At 45.0% G+C, this 20,382-nt stretch overlaps 1 protein-coding gene across 3 annotated transcripts in view; it reads left to right on the top strand.

Annotated features, from left to right (window-relative positions):
* The window catches only part of LOC122532656 (Krueppel-like factor 6), a 336,309-nt gene that overhangs the window by 244,170 nt on the left and 71,757 nt on the right, over positions 1 to 20,382 (top strand). The window contains exon 1 of one of the 3 annotated variants that reach the window (XM_043661637.1): positions 18,843 to 18,942. The exons of the other annotated variants lie outside the window; for them this stretch is intronic. Coding sequence (XP_043517572.1) covers positions 18,858 to 18,942 — 85 coding nt within the window. The 5' untranslated portion in view covers positions 18,843 to 18,857. Of the gene's footprint in view, positions 1 to 18,842; positions 18,943 to 20,382 lie in introns of those variants that run through there. 3 annotated transcript variants of the gene reach the window in all.

A 20,382-nucleotide genomic window follows, 5' to 3' on the forward strand; every position in this document is an offset into this window, starting at 1 on the left:
AAAATTCGGTGTCTACCTATTTCGAAATTATTTTGGCGACTTGCTTCCGTCAATTGCGTTTCCTTCGAGCAAACGATGTTTGAGAGCTGAAGTTACTCGAAATAAATACATTTTCTTTTTTTTTTTTATTTGAGAGCATACATTACAATCATTTCACCTAGATAAATATGTAGAAGTGTAATTTGTTATTACATGATGTTAAGTGAATCTACTGTGTAGTTCGAGAGAGTAAAATTTTTTCTACGGGGGAGACGGTCGATTTTGTCCAGTAGTTGGGTGACCAAAGATAAATACATTTAACTTGGTACTTATGAAGCATCCTTTTCTCTCGTTCTTTGTCTCGGTGATGAATGGCATTTAACGAGATACGAGGATACTCGAGGGGAAGATACGGCAAACGGTAGATTACCGTTAATCTAATTAATCTTTACGAGTGTAATTAGCCCGTAACTGGCCTCCCTTTCAACGTCGATTCGCGGAAACATTATGCGCGTTACATTACTCGGTCAATCGAGACGGTTCTTTTATCTTCACGAGTAGCGAGTACACGGGTATCCCATTTCGAGGCTGTTTGGCCATCGTCAGCGATACTTTTCGGTAAATCTGTGCTACCTTTCAGCCTCGCTTGCGATATGAGCGCGCGCCCCTTCGGCCGTGTGTCGAACGACATTGCAGATCGATGAAAGCAAATTTTTGCACCAATACGTCTCGAATATTATTACGTTGCGCTGACTTTATTGGAAATATTTATCAAACTCACAAGTATGAAACTGATGATTGGAATAGGAGAGAAATGAAACTTTTATTCGTATAGATAGAGTGATCCATTTCAGTGATGTCATCTACATATCTTTTCGAATTGTGTGACGATGCAATATTTTTGATCTAATGTGAATAGGAGTCTTTTAAGGTCATTGATGTTTTTTTCATATAATAATATATATTTATTTTTATTACATCATATAGCTGGTAAAAAAAAAAAAATAGATTTAGACGTGAAAAGAATATGACCTTGAAATGACATTGACGTCCAAAAATTTAAGTTTTTCTTTTCAAGAATGATTGATCATTTTCGTACTGTTGCAAATTCTATTGAGAAGACTGCATACGATTTACAAAGTTTCCGTTCCGTGAAGATCTCGATAGAGATAAATTTGTATGTAAAATTTTCAAGATTTTATATCAGTTACAATAAATGCGATGCAATAAAAAAAAAATTACATAATTGTACAAAAAAAAAAAAAAAAAATCAGTGATCTTGAAAAAACATTCTTACTAGTTATTAGCCTTTTGATACCATTCACGTTAAGTGAAACTGAATGAATATTTTTTTGTATCATCGCACATAATTTTCAGAAATATTCAGATGGCCTCACTGACATAACGGACCACCCTGTATTTTACAAAATAGAAACCGAGTCTTCGACGATACAGCTTCGAAAACAATCAGAGTTATGAAAGATTACCCTGGAAGCTGTATCGTTAAGCAAATTCCGATAACTCTTCTCCTGTTTGCCAATTAGTCGACCCTCGATTAGTGACAAAAGCAAACATGCACTTTCACGCATGCACCTCCCGCTGTACAATCGTCCCCTCCCCCTTCGTATCTGTTCGCCGACGCCGATGCATTTGCACGAGCCTGCATTTTTTAATTAACGCGACACGGTAATCGCGGCTGATGTACACACCGAGCGACATCCGACGACGCTTTGAATTACGTCGGTCCATTAACGGTTCGGGCAGGTGGAATTGCCAGGAATTGATGGCGGAGGTGGTGACGAACAAAAACTGCCTGCCTGGCGTTTTACGGAGTTGCACGGCGCAGATAAACGGCAGGGCCGCCGATAATGCTGCTCGATTTTTTCGTGACCGCTGCGAGAGATCCCTCCGCTTCTTGCGTATCGAGCGTAAACGAAGGTCCAGCGGTCCGACGTTGCCTGAATTACGTTTATTGGCGCAAATGACGCCGCGGCCGGTGAAATACTCGGCCGCGCGAAGTAGAAACGTACGTTACGACACGGACACACACCGCTCGGTACCCGCTCGACACTTTTACGAGTGCATAATTTTGAAAGGGGGCTCATTTCGCGCGATTATCCAGACTGTAAAGCGCACGTGTCTCGCGCGAGCGTGACTCGATGAAATGCGAGGGCAACTCGCGCAACGTTCGGGAGAAATTGTTTCGAGAGGCACTTGGTCACGTTCTAGACTTTCACACGTGAAATCCAATTTCGCAGGATGAAATTCCACCGGGAGCTTCGATTTTCGGAAAGTAAAGGGACATGTGCCGAACGATTCTTTGGGATTCCCTTTCGTACTTTATTTGAAGTTACCGGTGTGAATCGATTGAAGGAAAATTGGACATGTTGCAGAGTTACTTGCGGGAGAGAAAAATCTTGGAACCATTGCAACAACTGTTAGAAATATTTCTGTAATGGGTAAATACATAGATATACAAATTTTGAGTGTGTTGATAACTTCGCAGGTTTGGAGAATCTGAAGATATTTTTCGTAGGATAGAATTCCTGTGAGCTCCTGAGATTTTTTCGAAAATAAACAAATCGTTGGACAAATGTCGAACGATTCTTTAAGATTGAAGGGAATGTTGAAGACTCACTTACGAGAGAGAGAGAGATTGTTTGTTCGTCGTGACTGTTTGCAACCGTAGCAACAGTTGTTACAAATTAGCATTTTTGTAGAAAACGACGAGTGAATATATAGATATACAAACACGTTACAGGAACGTATAGATTACATGAATATATAGATTACAAACACGAACTCTGAATGTGTTAATAACGTCTTGCCACCCTTCTCGCCGATCTTTATTAACCCGATAGCAACGCAATCAGAGTCGATCGGAGCAGCGTGGAACGCGAGTACACGTCCTTGATCGGCGAACGCACGCACGCACGCACGCACGCACGCACGCACGCACGCACGCACGCACGCACGCACGCACTATCGATCCGGAGTAAGAGAGCCGTGTTGGCGCGAGTCAAAAATAGTCACTGACGCGATATCATTGTCCGCGAGCGCAAACGTTGATGGGAGATCAACGTTCCCCAAACGAGGGAGGGGGGAGGGGGAGAGAAAAACGAAAAGAAAAATACCTCGGCAAGGTATTTATGCATAGCGGCTGGATACGGAGCGGCGATCGGTTTTCTCACGATGTCCGCTTGCAGAGAGATGGAGAGAGGGACCACTCCGTACTGAGAGGGTGATTTCACCGAGATGGATTGGACGCCTCGGCGGAGCCTTCGCCACGAGGGTTGACTGATTTGTGTGTGCGCAAGGTCCCCCCGTCGTCACCTTGACTCTACTTAAATGGGAATAAACGATACCGCTTCCACGCGGGATCCCCTTCTCTGCCTTTTACCGTCTCTCTTCGCCTTATCGATGGCGTCCTTCTTCCGTCTGTTTTCACGTGCGGAGAGACGCGAACGCCGAGCAAGGGGGAAATAGAGAGCAGAGCCGAGGAGATAAGCTGAACGGTGGCGCAGGTGTAGAAAGGCGTCGTCGTCGTCGTTGTCGTCGTCGTCGTCGTCGTTTCAAGCCGATTGCGGAATAATCGGGCTCGTGTGGGAGCCGATACATTGGACGATACCTACACCCGGTAATAGCAAGTCTTCCGCGCCGTAGAAATGTAATTTTAAACACCGGCTCTAGATCCTACCTAGAGAGATCGACCGCTTCAGATATCCCTAGTTCGAAGCCGTATAAAATGCATTTTCTCGATGGGTACGTTACAGAGGAACGGATCCGAGACGGTTGTGGTAATTTGAAGGAATCAAACAGAATTTAAACAGAGTCTGGTGTGTTCGCTGACGCGCGAATGATTCTGGATTGTAATTGGAAGCAATTAACCTCGTCGATCTTGAACGATCTTCGTGGAGCTGCATATACAACACGGCCAGCTCTCTCGATTTCCGCGACTTTGTCATTAACGGGACGAAGCACGGACGAAGCCGCGTCCCGGGTGGAATTAACGAGACATCGTCCTACACAATGAGGCGAATGATCGCTATAAAACGCATAAGGCAAAGCGATTTTGCGCAGGTGTATCGCAGGTATCGACACGTGACTCGCGAGAGAGATGGGGCGTCGTTTCTAAATCACTCCTTCGCAGCTCATTGTTCCCTGACAATGCACTATCAGTTAAAAAAAAAAAAAAACGAACGGATAATTCTTCCCTTGCGGTTGACGCTGGAATGTGTCGACTCACGATCGACTCTTCGGTTTCCCACCGTATACCGCTAATTACTCCCTAGACGCGATCTAGAGGTCGTTCTTCTCGCGAGTCCTGGTCGTATCGATCGACCCGATGATCTTTCATTAACCTCTTGACTGCGAATGACGAGTATACTCGTCATGCGAGAAGACTAATTACAATTTGTTACTTAAATTTTTTTGTGAAAAATCGAAAACATGCAACTTTAGAATTTTATTTTGAGACCAAACTTGACCAGTTCTTTTTACGTCATTTTTAAATGTTAATATTAAGTGAAACAATAAAATTGTTGATTTTTCGAAAAGAAAACTAGCGTTATTTCCTTATAATTTAATTCAATTTTACAGCAGCTGCACATACTCTGCCTTTGACAAGTATAATCGTCATCGCGTTGTTCGTAGCAACACAATGTAGATACACACAGTTTTAAGAGATTTGAAACAACGCCAGCGTCGAATCGTCTTACTCGAAAAATCCTCTTACTCTTCGATTACATACACGTCAGATCGTAATCGCAAGCAAAGATCGCGAGCTGGCATTGTTGCTGTCCAAGATTTACATTAGGCTGCGAGGTGGGCACTTTTCAATTAGCGTGGAAAGGTCAATGAATTCGGTGCACCCTTGCTCGTAGGAAACTCGATGCTTCTGGCACGCCACGCGTTCCTCCTTTTCTTTTCATCTTTTTCTTTTCTTTTCTTTTCTTCTCTTCTTTCAAGCGCCATCGATCGCTGCGATCATTAACTGACGAGACGCAATCTCATTTAACCGTGTATCAGTTATGTATGCGCGGTGGATAAATTTGCTTTGCTAATGTTCGCTAATGTACAGCGAGGTCCGTCTTAATTTGCACTGCTAACTAGTCCCTTTGTGCTTCCGACAATGAACTCGAGTACCGGTCAAGTTAATTTTTACGGAGTGTCAATTCTATTTTAAGACTGGAACTACCAAAATTAGTCGAAATGATCGATTTGCAATGTTTGTTGGATATTTCACAGATGTGAAACAGTATTTTTAGAAATTTAAATAATGTTTCGTGAAATGTGTTAAATAAAATTGTATTATAAAGTCTTTTTCCCAACACCTCTGATGGAAATCTCACCAGTTTTAATCGCCTAGTGGTTCTAGCGTTAATCCTCGTAGTAGTGTCATTGGGTTACACCGTTACAGTAATTTTAGGTATTTCTCGTTCATAGCAGGCAATCCAAAAATTCGAGAATTCAGCTGTAAATGATCGTTAGACCTAGAACAAGAGTTCGAAACGTCGTGTGACGTTTGAAAATCCCGGGAATGATAAATTTACGCAGGCCCTTCGCATCTTCTCACGGATCGATACACCCACACGGGGTGACCGCGCGTGGTGAAAATCACGCGGCACTCGCGCGAAGGAAACTGGGCGCATCCGCCGGACCATATAAATTACACGTAATGCCACGTTACCGGAGCGGCGTACGCGACTCGGCGTGGCCGATCGCTGGGATATTTTTCTTCGAAAGCGGCGGAATGCAGAACGTCCCGGCCAACAATACCCCGGACAACAATAAGCCAGACGGTGCCGGAAGGCTCAAAAGTTATGCCGAAGTGGGTGTCTCGTGGGTGGGACAAACCCGTGCAAGTATTCCGGCTTTCTCTCTCTCTCTTTCTCTCTTTCTTTCTTTCTTTCTTTCTTTCTGAGGAAGAGAAGAAGAAGAAGAAGAGGCGGAGGTGGAGAAGGAAGCGAAAGGCCAAAGAGGGAGCGCGCGACCGTATCTCCGCGAAAGAGATCTAACGGGGGATCGGGTTCGAGTATCGCGGCAACGATAAGAGTTCACGGGCGGAAGCTCTCGTTCCTTTGTCGTTTGCACACGCGTATATATGTACGTATGGCTAACCACCGTTCGCTTCCACCGAGCGTAACACCGTTCTTCCATTTAGCTACCCGGAAAAAAGCCGGAACCGGTGTGAACCTGGTTGAGCCGGCAGGGCGGCCAGCTTGCCTTCCACTGGGATCTAGGAGACATGGAAACGGGGACGGGTTTGAAGAGGCTGACCGATCGGGCATTATATTTCTGATCTTTCAAAGAGGAAGTTGCCAATGGTCGACAAGTGCGAATCGAGAGGTTCACTTTCTTTTTTTTGTTCTTCGAACGGTCTCGTCGTTTCATCCTTCTCATTTCCGTCGGATTTGCGAATTCAAGGGATGCTACGATACTCAAAGAGTGTTTGATATAATTATTTGAAAAAAAAAAAAAATGTCGAGGATACTATTTTCGTATTTGATCGACTCTGTATATCGAAAAGCAGAAAAAAGTAACGATAGATTCTGCGAAGTCTCTGGTATAATTATTCGAAAAAAGAAAAGCAAAATAGTGTCGAGGACACTATTTTCGTATCGATCAACTCTGCAAATGGAAAAGCGGAAGGAACAGATTGTTCTTCCAACAATCGACTCGTGTGAGATTAATAAAAGACAGAGTTGATCAGTTTGGCTTCTCGTTAAAGTCCATCAATCGAAGAAGAGAGAGAAGCCGAACTCGTATGAAAAATCCGTCGTGTTCAATTTACTCGGAACGTAGCGATATCTTCGCCGCTTCCCTCGCGAAGAAAATTGGCGAGGCAGTGATCGCAAGAGAGACCCGCGACAGCTAATAGGTTTTTCACGGTGTATTGGCTTGCGCGAACCGAGCCTCCGGAAGACAATGGGCAATAAGTAACGGCAGATATCGCATCTCGGTTCTCGTCGTCCGAGTTAACGAGACCATTCGACGCCGTCATTTTCCACTGTTCTCCCTGCCGGCTGAAACATCTCGTCGTCGTCGTCGTCGTCGTGTCTTTTCCGGCGTGAGCGGAAGCGCAAGTGCGCGAAGCTCAAGTCCGATGGACACTCTCCGCGTGAATCCACGTGATCGAGAGCTTCCAACGTCGGCTCTGTGATGCAATTGTGCAGCAAGTTCGTTAACGCTGCCTCAGGCGTAACTCACGCGATCGTTATCGCCCCTGGGAAAACGATACGTTGCCGTATGGATGGATCCTTCGTAGAAAAAACAGCCAGCGAGTCTCAAGAATCCCTCGAGGGACCGAGGGAATTTCCAGCTTTTCTCCAGCTGAATTCATCAAATTTGGTTCGATCAGACGATTAAGTAGAGAAAAGAGTAATTGTGCATCTCGCGTTATATATTACAATGCATATAAATTAGCGAAGCTGCAGGTGTAAATTATCACATGCGTTCTCAATGTCAGTTCTTTTCAATTTTAAACGCAAGCGTTACATCACTCTACGATTTTCTCCAATTACTCCCCAATCAGTTTCAATAATCGAAAGTCGTGTTCTCAGCATCCAGGTGTACTTTTCAACCTTCTCGCAAACGTCTGGCGTTTCAAAATTTCAACTCTCCCCTCCGCCGATTCACGCCGGACGTTCACATCAATTAACCATAATGCAATTCCAGCTTCGGCTGCTTGACTCGACCCTTTCCACTCGGCGATCAAAGTGGAAAATTGTAACTGCGTGTTACTCGTTAATTGCAACGAGTCCGCGTCGGCCAGGCGAGGAAACACGAGGCTGGCGGAGGCTATTCGTTTCCCTCGTCGATCCCTCGCCTCGTGTGGCGTGCGATAATGCAGCAACTCGCCGCGGGTTTCCGATACGGATCTCGCGGCAGACCGTAATTATGGAAACAGGTGCTCGACGTACGCGTCGCACAATCCGATATTGTGAACGTTGTCTCTTCTCCTTTCCCGTCTCTTTCGTCTCGGTTTCGTTTCATCCACCGCTCGTCCTTCTCATCTCTCCAATGGTGGCGACTTCCACGTCTCGGCACGCCATTATCCCGGCTCGTTGCTCGCTTCTCTCTCCGCTCTATGATTAACGGCCCTGGCCGCAGCTGCGTCGCCCCGTGCGTGTTCCGCGCCTGCCGATTTCAATTCCCGCCGCCGATTATTAGTTGCTGTTACGCAAACGTCCGTTACGTACGACTACTCCGACTCTACGCTTCATTTATTGGTTTGCCATGCCCGCGTACTTGCCCGTGTACGTATGTACGTTCGAAGCTGCGTCGCTCGCGATCGCGGAAGAAAATGTTTGAAATCTTCTTTCTCCTCGCAGCTTAATGCCGGATAATCAATAGGCTGCGGGGAATTGAAAGTATGGGATAACGCGTGGAATACGAGGCGGAGCGTGCGTGAAACGTTATTGCACGAGAATAGCAGTATTGAGAAGGAACGAAATTTTTCAGTCGTTTCGTGTATGTGTTTGCTCGTCGGGCTCCGAGGATATAACTAAACCTTGAGTCCTTTCAACTGCTGGACTCCTCTCTTCTCTTGGTTCCATCTACCAGTCGGTTTCTAATGAAGATGTTTCAACGACACACGACTGTCGAGAAGAGGCAAGAAAGAAGTGGCGAAGATTTTCACGTTGCACCGGGAACGAGCCTTGATATTATCCAAGCCAATTTGCCGCATAGTTCGAGAGGGAGGCACGCTGCGAATGCAGCCGAGAGGACGAGCATCCTCCGGAAAATCTCAGCCAGTCCCGTCTCCAGCCACGGACATTTTATCGCCTGGAATACTGCCTGGAACGACAATTACGCAGTTCGTTAACTCAAACGCCATTAATATTAGCGAACGTTTCCACGTTATCGACGCATTTACGCCGGTTGAGTTTTCGAAATTTCGTGCCACGTGTTCTGCTACAAATTTAACCCTTTCGCAGACCATATTATCTTTTTTTTTTTTTTTGGCAAATTAAAGTGATCCCTTTTACCTGGATCAAATTCACTTTATGAAATAATACACTTTATACATGTGTTCATACTGGAAGAAGTTTTTTCCTAAATTAAATTCCGCGTAAGAAATATTTTGATCTTTCACACCATGGCCATAGGTATGGTTATATGTAGTTATATTTCATACACAAACGAAGCGTTTAGTTTGAATAAAATTAAGTTCCAACGATGTCCAATATTTCTATTCACGCGTGAGCACACACGCAGCGCGAAAGTAAGTAATTCGATCCATATGGAGGGCCATACACACTGCGTTCAAAGCGTTGAAACGATCCGACTCCTCCGCGGGAGTAAAGTTCTCAGGGTGAAGTTACGATCCCGATCGTACGTAATCCGTGTAGGTATCGTTTTCGATTGAGGTAAGGCGATCTCTTCCTTACCTGCGCGATCTTCGATCGCTAGTTTCACGCCCGTTCCCGGTCTAATATACAATACATACTCATACGCAGCGAGCGTGGGGCAAGTTTTCCCTGCGGCCAGGCCTTCAAGTGAAACAAGTCAAGAATACACTCGCCGTCTTTGTCCGGCGCTCATCCAATCACCCAGCAATCGAGCGTCCACGCGCGCGTTTAATGTAAAGCGATCCTGGTCCATCTTTCATTTAATTACTCTCGATAAAGTTTGACCGGCGACTCCGCGTGAACCTATTCCCAATATTAATTTTAAACCTCTAGAGCGAAGTGTTCGTGGTAGATCTCTTTTTCAACGAACTTCGGTTAAATAGTCGGTTAAAATGACAATCATTCATCTTTGAAATTTGAATTTTTCGTTATCTTTTGTTGGAGCTTTTTATCGGAGAAAATTTTTATTTCTGACGCTGAAAGAATTAATAATTCGCGTTTACTGCGAAACTTTACATTCGCTGTCTGTGCATCGAGCCTTTTTTTTATCGCGATGGTGTATTATTTTTGATCAGGAAGAAAGGAATTTTTTTTCTTTCTTAAACCTTTGGTGAAGCATATTTTTTGTAGGAGGGGGTATAAGAAATGAACTTTTGAATCTATGAATTCGCAATTGAACGACGTGAAGAGTGTTTTTCGTTCATTTTCATGCAAGAATGGATTTTAATAAAATAATATATACATACATTCTAAGAGATCATATTCATCAAAATTCAGTAGAAGAAATTTATTTCACATTCAGAAGTGCGATATTACAAGGACAAGCAGCAACGTTCAATGTTCTTAGTCGAAAGACAAACAAATTAATAAACTGAAAAATTGAAAAACTGGATCGTTTTATTTCACGCGACGTTTCGCCAAGCAGGTGAACGTTTTCACGGGTTAACGAGTAAATGTTGGCGGTGGTGAACGAGAAAGTATACTCGTTCACGGCGATGCAATCAGCGGGATCATTTGAACAAGACGAAAAGAATCGGCCGACGACGAAAGGAACAGGCCGCGAGGGAAGAGGCACGACATGGAAGAGAGATGGTTCGCGCGAGCAAAGTGAACCCGAGATCCCATGAAATCGCACACGGTGTTTTACACGCGGCTTTACCTCCATCAACGGCGCGTTGCGTTTCGTGCCAGTGCTGGCACGCGCGACGTATAGTGCCCCGGGTGTATAAATACGATCTTGCATGCCACCACCTTCATTATGCCGGCACGTTGCAAATCGTTCTGGTTTACGTTTCAAAACTCGCGTGGATACGACCGATCTAGTGTCTAACAGGCGATAAGACCTCTCACGGTGGCCATTATCGGGCGTCGTTCGAAGCTTTTTCGAATTGCAAAGTCAATCGCCGCTTGTTAGAGGCCCTCGACGAGTGTAACCGGTGGCGAGGTAACATTACCTTTGCCAAACGCCGGATACACGTCTGCATGAACGTATTTTCCCGAGAATTTGGAAAATTTGGAATTTTTGGATCTATTGAAAAAAAAAAAGAAAAAATCTCGCTTTGTCAGATTTCTCGACTGAGAACCAAAAGGCTCGTTAGAATTCTTTTGAGAATCCTCTGTTGAGAATTTTTTTAAAAAGTTTGTAACTTTTAGTTAGCCGATAAGTGGCAAAATTTAATTTAATCCGTCTTTCAGTCTTACTTTGTCATTCTGTTATGTAGATCTCGATTAAGAACTAAAATCCTTGAAAGGTTTAAGTTTAAAGAAGCGATGCATATGTACATTTTGTTTTCTTAAGAATTATTTAGAAAGTTTGCACACAATATACAATTTATTAAAAAACAAATGGTGGCATATTTATACGCCGTTCAGTCTGACTTGTCATTGTGTCGTTTGTAAATCTCGATTGAGAAAATAAAAGAATTTCCCGTGATATCTTTAATAGCTAAACAAGCATGCAAGCTAAACGCTGGCTCAAAGTTTCGACCTGTATTTTTGGACAATCCACAAAATTTGTGACGTACAATTTATCCAGAAAACCAGACGGTAGTAATTTTCCAGTCTATCTTCCAGTCTCGATTTGTTACTGTTTGTTATTTCAAGATTTCAATTGAGAACGTTCGATGACCCCTCCCCATCCAATGTTGCGCGCATTTCATTTACTACTCAGTCGCTTTTATCAGTGAATAAAAAGCGAAGTCGCGAAATAAAAGATCGCTGGGGCTTAAGTCGTCGTTCCCATAAAGAAGCTTGCACTGCCTCGTTAGAGATTAAACGACCGGCCGGATCTCCTTCTACGTTCGTCCGACCACGGACAACCGAAGACTGTTTTATACCTTTCGACAAAAAGATTCAGCAATCAGAGCCCCCTGGATCTCTCCTAAAAGCGGCGGTTTCCGGCATAAAAGACAGATGCCCGTATCGCGAGATTATCCTCGCGAACGGAACGATTCGTGGCCGTTTCGTAGACTGATGATGATTGGACTGTTTCACGAACGGTGGCCACAAGCCTGGCTGCCCGGCCAGCCAGTAATCGCACTATTTATCATTTGCCTGGTTTCCCGCCTGTTTTAATGGACCGCTGTGTAGCCCACCCGTGTGAAATGAATCTTGACGAAATATCGCTCTGCCAGTTGGATCGCGTAGTGATTCCCATCTCTGGCTGAGCGATCCTCCTGGGTCGATCGATCGCGGGTCGTTTGATCTCCATGTACGAACAGATCGATTTCAATTCACGAAGATGGGAAAGGGAAGCGCCTTTAACGCCACAATTATCGATCAAGACGCGCACGCAGACAAATGAAATTGTCGAAGAAAATAAGATTCGAATCTCTAAAAAAAAAAAAAACGCGGCGTTGGAAATATTACAAATCGATCTGCTTTAATATCAAAAAAGGTTATTCTACATAATTTTAGAAATGTGAACTCTAGTCGCGACGCAAAGATTGATATTTTGTTTCAAAATGAAACGAAATGGATGAACTGTATGGCGACTTGCACCGTTTGGCATTTCCATAAACCGACCGCGTTCGTTTCCACGAGTCGTTTGCTCAGTTTCAGTGAACCGCTCGCGTTGGAAACTTCTCAAGTCTAGAAGGTTGCCCGTTTCGACGAGAAACAAGCAGAAAGGAAAGAAAAAAAAAAAAAAGAAAAAGAGTCGTTGGTACCGCGGCGTTCGTTCTGCAAAATCAACAATCCCGCCCTCGGCGAAGGGGAACGAGGCAGCGCGGGGCCGACGTTTGAAAAGGGAAGACAACGATCACGGCGAGAACGCCCATTATATCCTATTAATTAATCTAACAATGCGTGCGAGAAGTTGGAAGGTGCTGACTAACGAGAGTCGCCTCCGTGAAACGAGCCTAGCCACGGTGAAGGAAACGAAGGAGTGCAAGTGAGAAAGGGAAGCAAGGTGGTGGTGGTGGCGGTGGTGGTGGCGGTGGTGGTGGTGGAGGGACGTGGGGAGAGAGCAAGACACTCATGGGATCCTTTTGCTCGTAAAACACCCTCGCCTTCTCTCTTTCCGCGAGCAATGCCGACGTGGTTTTGCCAAGCGATTCGACGTTACGACTGTCTTACATGCCCATTCAAATGTCCCCGCCGGTAAGAGCGTACACTGATAAAACTACCTTTCCAGCAACCCTTCGCCCCCCTAGTGACTTCGAATTAATTATTCGCATAATTCCGGACGAGCCGACCGCGTCCCGCAATTAAGCACCGCGCTCGCGGTGGCTCGTTTCGCTCGCACGCTGCATCATCCGCTGTTTAGAAACAGTGTTTGACGCAGAAACGTTTGATCGAACACGCAGAGACCATTTTTATCCGTAGCTCTGTGTTTCTAACGGAAAAGGATGAGACGCGTGTCATGTTTCTAGTTTTGGATATATTAATTATATTAATTGTACTGACGTATTTATAAAATCGTCAAAGTGACGGCACGCAACTTCAACTTTATAAGTCGAAAAGTTCGTACGAGGAATAAAACGATATATCTCAAAACTTTATTATTAAGAGGCTCCCTATGTAACGACAAAAAATAAATATATAAATTATATTAATAAAAATCATCAAAGCGATGACACGCTACTTCAGCATCGTAGATCGAAAAGTGTGTGAATCTCGAATCTCGTCATAACTCGACTCTATTATTAAGAGACTTAACTTAACTCTCTACGTAACGATAAGGGAATAAATTACAGAATAAATTACACTTCGATGTCGGATTCTTGCGAGACTCGAGTCTCGCTTCAGCAGCGATTTTCCACGCGCGCTAATTGCGTTGTCGTGAGAGAGGGAGAGTGTCTTCGATCCGTGGCATTGGCCATTCGAGGATTCCTTCTCGAGTGGCAAGCAGCTACGCCCTCTAATAATCATAAAACAGGGTGCGTAACCAACGCGAAGCGGTAAAAATGGTCGCGAGCATGCTTGGCCATTCATAACCAGTTGCGCGGCATTCATTATCAACCGTGTCGGATAAAGAGTTTCCAGCGATTCTCGCGTAATGCGCGTTTCTTACCGCTCGGCCGGATCTTCTACGTGCGCGTGCACCCTTTCAGTTTTGAGGCAACCTCGCGACCTCAGCAACGCGTACCAACCAATCGATATTCCACGGTCGATTCAACCGTCTGCCACTGCAACTTCTTATTGCAATACAGATACATATATATATATAGATATGTACAGGGTGTCCCATATGAAGCTGACTATGTAATTTTTGTTAATTTTCTCTGAAACTATTCGCTATAGAGGCAAGTGTTTCAAATGAAACTTATGTTATTTCAAAGAGGACATCTTATGGTGGCCACAAAACTGGGTTTTAGACGTAGATAAATTTTAGAAAACGACCATCTGCACCTGTCGATGTAAAAATAAATTATATGATTGTATTTGAAAAAAGAAATAGCGATACAGTGTCTGTCACAAATTACTGAAAACAGAAGAAAGTACATTTGAGACATTTCTTAAATAGTTTGGAAAATGAACCCAGTACATATATACGTATACACGCATATATTCATCCCTACGATTTTTCAAACAGACAAAATCCTCTCTCTCTCAGTCTTGGGATAACCTTTCAACCCTGACTCGGGGCTCGAATCGACGCAGCATACGGAGTTCATATCCATTGATATTCCGAAGACCATCTCTGGACCTTCTATTAGTTTACGCACGTATTCATAACCGCGTGCTTTCCCGGGTACGTAGCCTTTTCAACCGCCAGGCTATCCCCTCACCCTGGTTCCGTTCGATAGGATGGAAGACGCGGGCTTGACTAATCGATATTCCGAGGAGGAGAGCTTGGCACTGCAGTTTTCATTGGCTTGTAATTTACTCGTAGAAACCACGGTGCTCGGGCAGTTTCGAGAGATTGGAATTCGCAGAGTTCCGCGAATCGGTGTCTTCGGAATAACGAACAGCAGGGGGAGGGGAATCGTTAAATTACACATTCTTGCATTTCGTAATAGTCATTTGCGTCCAGCGTCTCGAATTGTAATGCCGAATACTGGCTATTCAATTTGTCGACGACCGGTTTACTTTCGTTAGTAGATAATTTTCACTAAAGGCCGGCTAGTTCTGTCAGGAACGTGAAAAATATAATTTTTGCTAGACGATTTTTGCATCCGATCGTTGTAGTATTTTCAAGATTTTTCAATCAATTTTTTTATGTTGTTCATTTCTCTCGAGCTGCACACGAATCGACGAATCGTATAATGTAGATATAACATAAATGAAATAAATACGTGATAAGAATAAAATATGAATAAAATAAAAAAATATTTTAGCTACGTGGTATGGAATTAAATAAATAAAGATAAAATTTATTAGTATAAGGATTGACAGTAATAAAAAGTCCCAATACGATGGTGACAAAATATTACAACTTGTTCTCACAACTCGCTAATACTCTCTCTAATTTCCTCATGATCTGCACTCTCTCGCAAGTTGTTATACTATACTCTGAAATTTCCTCACGATCTGTACGCTTTCGAAACTTTACGCTTAATATTTCAAGTTCTAAACCTAGGTGGCTGAAACAAACAATCGCAGACAATTGTAAAGGACATTCAGCATGCAACGATTGCCACGCTCTTGAACGAAAAAACACAGGAGAAAAACATCGCTCATCTCACAATAATATTTAGTAAATTGGACTTTCGTGCTATTATATCACGTCATCCTAATTAATTACATTTCTCTAGGAGAAACGATTGCGGACGTACGCTCTTGAAGAAAAAAAATATTAATCGTTCCAACATCATAGAAGTCAATCACACTCACGACAAAGAAATCGACGATTCCTTCGTGAGAATAAAAACTGGACATAACAAACGGTTGAAACGGCTGAAACTAAAGCAGTTTATAAGTGATTCCAATTTGTTTCGAATCACGAGTGCAGTAGCGAGGGACGGAAAGAAGATCGTCGGGTTATCAAAGTGCGTGATGCATGATGCATGCACGCTTATCCACGGTAGAAAGAAAGAACCCGTCGATCGGACGATGCCCGCGATAATTTCTCAGCGTCGTCGCATCTTATTTACGGCGTGCCAGTAATGGAAGAAACGTGCGGCGACTCGCGAATATCGCCGATCGAATCGACGAAGAAGAAAGTGGCCGAGTTGGCCGACTGTTACGGAGGAGCCCGCGTTTCCACACGGGCGATCCGACGCTCTGACAGCTGTGGCTCTTCTCCGCTCCTTCCATGTCGCTCCGTTTCCCTTCCTTTCCCTTACTTTCCTCTTGGACACCTTCTTCCCACGTGTTCGGTCATCGGACCGAATTACTCCGCAGATTACGCCGCCACTCGAGCTTCGAAAACTCGTGGGCGAGGATCGTCGCTGTGCTCGAACCGTGAAATGGAAAGTTGAAGTCCTAGTTTGAGAATGCACGCGACTGGTCGCGACGGCAATCGAAAAAGTGTAGAAAATTTTCTCGCATTAAAAGAAAAGGACGATTTGCGAGAAAATATTTCCTTTTTCCAATTATGGCGTTCGCGGCTTGAAAATTACTCTAGCCAGTCCTTTCACTTCAATCGGACGATTCGAAAAGCTACGTAGACTGAAAATTCCTGGATAATTTGCCACTCGTCGCATAATGCAAATTCCTGGATAATTTGCCACTCGTTGCGTGCAAAGGCGACGAACGAGGAAAGAGAGGATCGAAAGATCGGGGGCGTGCTCCCCTCCCCCTGAATTTGCGCGGGGAATATCGGCGGCATTCGTCGCGCGGAGGCCGCTTTCTCTCGGTTTCATTTAACCGAGGCGGAATCATTACCGGCCGCGGTCGTCTTAAATCAGTCATCACATCGGACGCCGATGCCGTCCGCCTTCCGCTGCCGCGACGCATTATGCAAATGGTGGCGGCGAAACGGCGGCCCTTTTGTGCCTTTATCAGAGAGGCGAGCAAATTTACAAGCTCGACCTTGTTCAACGAAGAAACGCAACTCGGCGACGAAGCGCAACTTGGAGAGCTCTCTGTAGTTCTCTCTCTCTCTCTCTCTCTCTCTCTCTCTCTCTCTCTCTCTCTCTCTATCTCTCGAAGAAAAGGTGGATGAAAAAAGAGAAAGAGAGAGAGAGAGAGAGAGAGAGGCGAGAGAAGCATCGGGCACAGGGAGAACGAAGGACTCGCGGTAGCAGCGAGAGGAAAGAGTGTAAGAACTCGATGTGTGGAAGGGCCGTAAGGACGTGGCGGTTCCTCTCCCGTGGCTTGCCGCGCGCTATCAGATCGACTCTTCCCCTCGTTCGACTCCTCCCCAGCATCTGTGTGTTACGGCTATCCCTTTTCGTTCCGTTTCGAGGCCTTTCCTCGCGCGTTTCGAGGCCAGGCGAGCCGCGCCGCACCGAGGGGACGCGCTTGTTATCAGCGACGCTACATCTTATTTTACGCGTGCTTCACCGTCGCTGACATTTCTATGCGCCAGCTATGACGTCGGCTCCGGACGCACGAAGGCACCCCGTGACTTGTGCTAGACGCAAATTGACCGTGCTGCGCAACCCCATAAGGAGCCTGTGTACATACGGCTGCGCGGAGAAAAGAGGAGAGAAGAAAGGAAAAGAGGCGCGTTTTGTGCACGACCACATCCGTTGTGGGAAACGGAGGAACGAGCGAGCGCGCGCCATACCGCTCACGACGAGCTCCTAACGATCGATCGGAAGAGAACAGAGATTCTTGGCTGCCGCGCGGTTGCGCCCGATCCGGACACACACACACACACACACACAGAACATATCCACATCTTGCTCTTTTCTTCTCTCTTTCCTTCCGACGCGTCTCAACCGGGTAAATATCGCGCGCTGGATTCCACCAGTTCCCTGGATCCAAATTTTTTTCACCTTTGTCACGCTTGCCACAAGACTCGGTGTGTGTTGCCCTGTGCGGGTTTTGTTCGGTCGGTAGTTACCCTCGGTGGTGTCCGATCGTTGATTGCTTCCACCGATCTTCCTTTTCAGTTGTTTACAGCCAACGAGAATTCGTATAAGGGGATTTCGTAGACTCGGATATCGTGGAGCGGAAATGACAGGATTCTCTATTTCAGCTTGCACAGGCTTGAATATTCTTTAGACTCGCGTGCTTCTAACAACGTTGTGAAAGAGAGATAACGATGTTTCATATTACACAAACCTGTTGAGCATCAATTGCCGAAGAAGACAAAAAGGATAAAATTCGCGAGAACATATCCCTCGATTAGGAGGCGTTCTAATTAGCGGCCCGTTGAAACCAACTGGCCGGCATTAATAACGAATGAAGATGTGCAGCGTCTAACCCGTTTGAGACCCGTTGACAGCCATTACACGCATCATTTACTTCGGGATCGCGGCGCGCTGTCCGGGACCACCTAGAACGGATTACCAACATTATCGATTATCCGGCAGCGATCGATTAACCGGATTACCACTCTCCGCCGACTTGTTATTTCGTTTTATCGCGAAACGGGATCTTACATGCACGCGTCTCTCCTCCACCTCGCGCGAGCCTCGTTTCGCCGTACCGTGCCGGCTGATCCGGCCACGTTTCGAAACTTTCCAGCGGAAAAATACCGGTTGACACGTAATAGAGCGAGCGCAAGATTCTAGTACCGGTTCGGACGATCCGCGTTGATCTTCTATTTCGTTTCATCTCTTTCTTTTCTTTTTAAATCATTCCTGGAAGATCGATACCTTCGCCACGTGAAAAATCAACGCGCCATGGGTTTATCGATGTATTCCAGCCAGATCGAGCGAAAGCGGCCATCAGAGGAGAAAAATGACAGCGTGAAATCCCCCCGGTTTCTGCTGTTCGTTCTTTCGTTCCGCAGGATCAAAATTACCGAGCGATCGATCGCGGAATTTTATCTCATCGGTTACCGTTCCGGCCAAGTTAATTGCCACGGTGTGAAATACCGAATGAATTCGTTTCGTTTCGTTTCGTCTCGTCTCGTCGGGTGATTACTCCGAGTCAACAGCCCGAAGCCCGGGTTGTCAACGCCTTCTCTCCGCTCGGGTTTAATCGGGCGGACGCTGTCGTTGGCAGTTTATTACGATACGCCTGGAAATGGAAACGCTTTCTAAAGGTGTCAGCCCATTAATAAAACGCGGGGAACCGTCTCGTCGGGCGCAGCATCATCCTTCATACGACCGTAAGAATTTCATTTTTCCACACGATTTTTCCTTTTCTTCTACTCGCTGGGCGGCACGCGATTTGCCAGCAGGCAACGATCGTGCTCGAACGGAACGCATCGTACGTACATTGTTTACTCGTCAGCTCGTTTGGCCAGTTTCGTTCTGAACCAACGTAAATTTCGTAAAATATATATATATATATTTATGTATTTCGTGCTCCAGTGGCTCATGGATCGAGCGTTGCCGCCGGTAGCGATTGATCGATTACGATCGGTTATTCATTTTCTGCGGTTTTACTATCAATTAGCGCCTCCGCAATGAATCAGCGATTCGGATCTACGAGCCGCGCTCGTTCGTTCGTTCGTGTTTCGCGACGTTAATTGATTTCTTCGATTGTATAATCGTTCGGGCTTCGTGCCTTGCGTGGATCGCCGAAGCGAAAGGCAACTACGCGCGCGTTGTTAAAACGATCGTCGCGCAATCGTCCGTTATCTTCTAACTATTTTCCTACCGTGCTTTATCGAGGTGTTAACACAGGTTGCTAATCTGGTGACCAGTTCCATTTCTATTTATTTAAATATTTTTAAATGATTGAAAGAAAATAAACGTCGCTCAACTAAATCATTCTTAGCTAACAGTAGAACTATCGACGATTATCATTCACATCAAAGTAAATTTTGTAATACAACAAAGTACAGAAGCGAAAAGTCTTTTACGAAAAGTCATTTCAATCCTCAGAAAACACGCTGTTTTACGTTTACAAGATTCCTAAGTGAAATTAGAAATCGATAAATTTTGACCACTTTGGTAGTTTCAGCGTCGACACGACCGATTTTGCTTTTCGATGGTCGTTGTCCTTTTTTAAAAAGAACGCTCTAATATCCTCAACGATTTTTACCGTTACGCCTTCGACTTTCATCTTGTTCCTCTTGCTCAGTGCCGGCGTGTTCACGGCCCGATTTGCCAGGCTCATTAATGCGAAGCTAATTTCACGACATTATGTCGCGTATTAACCGCCTATCCGGAGCGCAGAGAGCGATTATTAAGTGCGGCGCTCGCGAGATGCTTCTTAAAATAACCCGCCGCTCGACAATTATTATTATTATGCGGAGAGAGAGAGAGAGAGCAAGTAATTTAAGTAACGAAATAAACTGCGTCGTATTTTTGCATTACACGATGCGTGAAATTAGCCATCGGCATTGCGTTTCGCACGGTCTCACGGAATAACGATCGATCAACCGTTTCGACCACGAGTGAAAAAAAAAAAATTTCGGTCCTCCTGTTTTCCGCGTTACGTTCTCGCAATTTCGGTGAAGCCAAAAAGAAAAAAAGAAGAAGGAAGAAAATGACGAGAAAATGGCGAGAGAGCAGGACCGATAAGTCAATCAACGTTGTCCTTTTTTTTCTTTCTCGACGTAAGTAATAATTACTCGTCTATCTGTCTTCGATCTACGATC

Source organism: Frieseomelitta varia, unplaced genomic scaffold (assembly GCF_011392965.1).
Source record: "Frieseomelitta varia isolate USP_RPSP 00005682 unplaced genomic scaffold, Fvar_1.2 scaffold_462, whole genome shotgun sequence".
NCBI classification, from domain to species: domain Eukaryota; kingdom Metazoa; phylum Arthropoda; class Insecta; order Hymenoptera; family Apidae; genus Frieseomelitta; species Frieseomelitta varia.